The sequence below is a fragment of the Mandrillus leucophaeus genome, unplaced genomic scaffold (genome assembly GCF_000951045.1).
Source record: "Mandrillus leucophaeus isolate KB7577 unplaced genomic scaffold, Mleu.le_1.0 Scaffold251, whole genome shotgun sequence".
NCBI classification, from domain to species: domain Eukaryota; kingdom Metazoa; phylum Chordata; class Mammalia; order Primates; family Cercopithecidae; genus Mandrillus; species Mandrillus leucophaeus.
Window position 1 is genome coordinate 1,673,053 of NW_012102599.1, and position 5,321 is coordinate 1,678,373.

Sequence of the window (5,321 nt, forward strand, 5' to 3'; positions counted from 1 at the left end):
AAATAAAATAAAATAAAATAAAATAAGAATAAGAAAATAAGAAAGTTAATCACACATGTGGGAAACACCTTAATGGAAAGCGCTGTTAAAGCTTTTGGTGTGTTTCTTACCAGTTTATTCCCAGACATGGAATTTTTGCTTTGTTTTGCCTCTCACATAATGAAAGTGTAAAATGCGAAGTAGGATATGATGCAAAAGTTATCAATAGCATCAATCAAAAAAATCATTTTTTAGAAATTCTAAAGTGACCAGAATCTCCCCCTCTCCAATACAAAGTCAGTCCTCCCCACCTCCCCCATGTCTTACACAGGAAATGATGCTTTTAAATATACATCCAGAGTACAAACATTGTGTATTTCTGCAGATGTTAAGGGAAGCTAAGGAGAAGGAGAAGCAGAGACTGGCACAGCAGCTCACAATGGAGAGAACTGCACACTACGGGATGCTGTTTGATGAATATCAAGGCTTGTCACACCTGGAAGCCCTGGAAATTCTGTCCAATGAAAGCGAAAGCAAGGTACTTCTGCACTACTCATTTGAAATGGCATGCTTAGTCATGTGTTGCTTGAACATGAAAGAAACTGGAAAATCTGCCTTTAAAAGATCTCATTTTTAGAGCCTCATTATTATTGTGCTAAGGTCACAAATACTGTACAATGTGAGCTCCATATCATCTCTTCTCTGTCCTGTGCCAAGCTCTTACCCCACCCCAGCTCCAAGAAGGCTGGCACAGTAAGAGCCACCACTATCCACCCATCTCAGGGTGCAAAAGGCTGCTCAGAAATGTGGTTGTTCGGCTTCTGGCCCTCTGCCTCCCTTTGGTAACGAAGTACCCAGGTCAGAGATGCCCTGCCAGCCCACATCTTCATTCCTACCCAATGAAAACAAAGCACTTGATGTTTCTTTTAGACTGCAGGGTTTTAATATATTTTTCTTCTGGGTTATATAGTTATTTATTCAGCCATCTTGTTAGGACTCCTGGGCGACAAAGGGCAGGATTATCCCACTGAAGGTTAAGGTTCTGTTAGGGAATGCTCCCGTACAGACACCTGGGAAACCCAGCCTACCCAATGACCCTGCACATTCATGCTCCCCACTTGGTCCCAGGAAAACAAAAGATGAATAGCAAAAATCAGCAGGGTTTGGTGATTTTTTTTTTTTTCCCTTAAAGTATCTATAGTGGGGTGTGTGTGTGTGTGTGTGTGTGTGTGTGTGTGTTTATTTAGCAAGCACTTACATGGCACTTACATAGCCACCATTCCAAATGCCATGAAACTGTTAACTTATTTAACTGTATATATATGGCTGTGTTGTGGATGTCAAGCTGACTGTGCTCCGGAGTGGTTTCCTAGTGGAGGCCACCAGGCAGTACCCTCCGGGCCTCTGGAGAGGGAGGGGCCATGGTGACATTCGCTGAGGACAGGCAGGTCCCCAGACAAGAAGCTCAATTTGGCAGTGAGCCTTAGAATGGAGAAGTAGTTTTTGACTCCCCCTAGACCCTATCCTCTTATGTTTGGACTTTGAGCCATCCTTGATGCCTGTCTAATCAGAGAAAGACAACATCTGCCACATAACAGGCAACCAAGAACCAAATAGGACGGAGACACTGTCCCCTGCCCCAGATGATGGAGCTACACGTTACTCTGTTCACTTCCTTCTTTGTTATCCGTGAGCCTTCAGGGAAAGTCTGGTGGTTAAAACTGTTCAAGAATAATTTTCAAAAAAAAGCACAATTGGGACTCTCATACAGATACAAAATGACCCATGTCAAAGAACTTATTTAGCTCATTAATTAATTCAGGGAACCAGGCAGATGTTATAAATGATTCAAAGAAAAAGCCAAAGAAGCACAAATGTGTACGGAGTAGTATGTATGTGGCTATACACCATGGAATACTATGCAGCCATAAAAAAGAATGAGTTCATGTCCTTTGCAGGGACATGGATAAAGCTGGAAACCATCATTCTCAGCAAACTAACACAGGAACAGAAAACCAAACACCACCTGTTCTCATTCATAAGTGAAGTTGAACAATGAGAACACACGGACACAGGGAGGGGAACATCACACACCAGGGCCTGTCGGGGGTTGGAGGCCTAGGGGAGGGATAGCATTAGGAGAAATACCTAATGTAGATGATGGGTTGATGGGTGCAGCAAGCCACCATGGCACATGTATACCTGTGTAACAAACCTGCACATTCTACACATGTATCCCAGAACTTAAGTATAATAATTTAAAAATATATGAATGTGCCAATAGACACAAACCTGCTTTTCCACATTGGGGAGGTTGTCCTCCCACTGCACAGAATTCATTCACATGACTATTGACAAGAATGACTTTGCATTGTTATCAGCCCTTTACAATTTACGGAGTCATAAAATTGCTCCCATAAATTCAGAATCCAATAGCCCAATAAGATGTGCTCTAGAAAATGCAGTTCTTAGCCAGGCGCAGTGACTCATGCCTTAATCTCAGGACTTTGGGAGGCCGAGGTGGGCAGATCACCTGACGTCAGTTCAAGACCAGCCTGGCCAATATGGTGAAACGCCATCTCTACTAAAAATACAAAAAAAAAAAGCTGGGCATGGTGGTGGGTGCCTGTAATACCAGCTACTCAGGAGGCTAAGGCAGGAGAATCGCCTGAACCTGGGAGGCAGAGGTTGCAGTGAGCCGAGATGGTGCCATTGCACTCCAGCCTGGGTAACAGAGCAAGACTCTATCTCAAAAAAAAAAAAAAAAAAGCAAGGTCTGGAGTCAGGCGTTATTTAATTACACACCACGCAGAAGCTGTATGATTTTGGACCCCTCTTACCTCAATCTCCTTATCTATGAAATGGGCATAATAAAACCTACCTCACAGAATTATTAACAGAATTAAATGAGATAATCCACGGAAAGGAATTAGGCACTCAATAATGTACACATGTTGATGACAGTTGATTTTTATATGCATTTTTATGTCATAGGCATTTGTTGTTATTGTTAAAAATATCACAGGGGAGCGTGGCCCTGCTGTAAAAAACACATTACAAGATATCATGGTGGTGGAGAATGATTCCATTGTGGTGACTTCCATCACAGCTCTCAGCTGTGAAACAGCCCCAGGCCCCTGCAAAAGAGCCCCAAAGGACTTAGTTTCTAGGAAGAAGTTTTGGCCTTTGGAGGGGCACAGTTTGCCCATTGCCTCCACAAGCTCTGCTCTCTTTCCCTAGCCTGGAGATTTTTGTGATTTTCATAGTAAGGAAAATAAATTTTTGTCTTGACTTAGTAATGATAGTTACTGGGTACTATAATAAACAGTCGTACAGGCCGGGCGCAGTGGCTCACACCTGTAATCCCAGCACTTTGGGAAGCCGAGGCAGGCAGATCACCTAAGGTCGGGAGTTTGAGACCAGCCTGGCCAACATGATGAAACTCCGTCTCTACTGGAAAAAAATACAAAATTAGCTGGACATGGTGACACATGCCTGTAATCCCAGCTACTCGGGAGGCTGAGGCAGGAGAATCACTTGAACCCGGAAAGCAGAGGTTGTGGTGAGCCGAGATTGCACCATTGCACTCCAGCCTGGGCAACAAGAGCGAAACCCTGTCTCAAAATAATAATAATAATAAATAAATAAACAGTCCTATTAATGTATGGGTCAAAACCAGTAAGAGTTATTCTTCACTCCTGTAATAGTCCAAGATAGGAGTGCCTGGTCAGCAGGCAGCATTCCTGCCTTTAGGGTTTCAGGAACAGGCTGTGTCCATCTTGTGGCTCCGCCAGACCTGGTTCAAGGTGCACAGGCCTCCAGCAAGAAGACAAATGGGGCCTTAGACTGAGGTTGACAGACATAGCGAATAAAAATACAGGATGACTAGTTAAATTTTAACTTTAGATGAACAATGAATACTTTTTCAGTACAAATAAATCCCACGTAATATTTGGGACACACAATTATATGAAGAAAATATTCACTGTTTATCTGAAATTCAAGCTTAGCTAGGCATCCTGTATTTTATCTGGCAACCCTACACATACCACATATTTAAAAGTTAAATAATTTTTGGGCCAGGCACGGTGGCTCACACCCGTAATCCCAGCACTTTGGGAGGCTGAGGCGGATGGATCACTTGAGGCCAGGAGTTCGAGACCAGCCTGACCAACATGGCAAAACCCTGTCTCAACTAAAAATACAAAAATTAGAGCCAAGCATGGTGGTGCTGCCTGTGGTCTAAGGTAGATGTAAAACTGGGTGAGCTGGCTGGGCACAGCAGCTCACGGCTGTAATCCCAGCACTTTGGGAGGCTGAGGCAGGTGGATCACCTGAGGGCCGGGAGTTTAAGACCAGCCAGGCCAACATGGCGAAACCCCATCTCTACTAAAAATACAAAAATTAGTGGGGTGTGATGGCACATCCCTGTAGTCTCAGCTACTCGGGAGGCTAAGGCAGGAGAATCGCTTGAACCTGGGAGGCGGAGGTTGTAGTGAGCCGAGATCGCACCACTGCACTGCAGCCTAGGCGACAGAGTAAGACTCTGTCTCCAAAATAATAAAAATTTAAAAGTTAAAGAACTTTAGAAACAAACTGTTAAAGAAAATGTATTATGTCCTCCTACCTTGACAAACACTGGCATAATGACCTGGAAGGCCTAGTTCCCATTTGAATTCCCAGACTCCTCAAATTTCGACACTCCACTTCAGCCTACCTGCCTCCTATCTGCAGCTCTGTCTCTCACCCCAGGAAACGTCATGTAGCTGTGGGAGGATGCCCTAGTTCAAGCTCCACCCACACCCCCTGTAAGCAGCCACCTCTTAGCCGTCCCTTGGGCCGAGGGATACACAGCCAGTGGCACCGTCCCACTGTCAGGAGCACAGCCTAGGGAAGAGTTCCATGCAGGCTGTGAGAGGGAACCTTTGGGGACCTGGAGAGTGTTCTAGAACGGAGATGTGGGCTCTGATGGGACCATTTCTTGGGCCTGGGGACTCCCCTGTGTTGAAGCCTAAAGGCAGTGTCGGATTTCCCTGCCCTCTGAGGCATTATTGTCTTCTGAGTCGCACCAGCGTAAGGACAGAGTGTAGAGAGGACACTCCCATGTTTTAAAAGCCTTGCCCGGAAATGATGCACATCATCTCTGCTGACAGTCCATTGACTGAAACTCAGACCCCACCATGGAAATATAAGGAATTATTATTGTTACTATATTACTAGATTGATTCTAGGATGGCAACAGGCATGGCAATGTGGTGTTTGATAAAGATTAAAGAAAAACTAATCATTTTCGGCTGGGTGCAATGGCTCACGCCTGTAATCCCAGCACTTTGGGAGGCCTA

At 44.6% G+C, this 5,321-nt stretch overlaps 1 protein-coding gene across 1 annotated transcript in view; it reads left to right on the forward strand.

The window, feature by feature from the left end:
- FAM114A1 (family with sequence similarity 114, member A1) overlaps nt 1–5,321 on the forward strand; it is an 82,773-nt gene that overhangs the window by 50,288 nt on the left and 27,164 nt on the right. Inside the window, exon 7 of the mRNA XM_011983537.1 lies at nt 365–517. Coding sequence (XP_011838927.1) covers nt 365–517 — 153 coding nt within the window. The remainder of the gene's footprint in view (nt 1–364; nt 518–5,321) is intronic.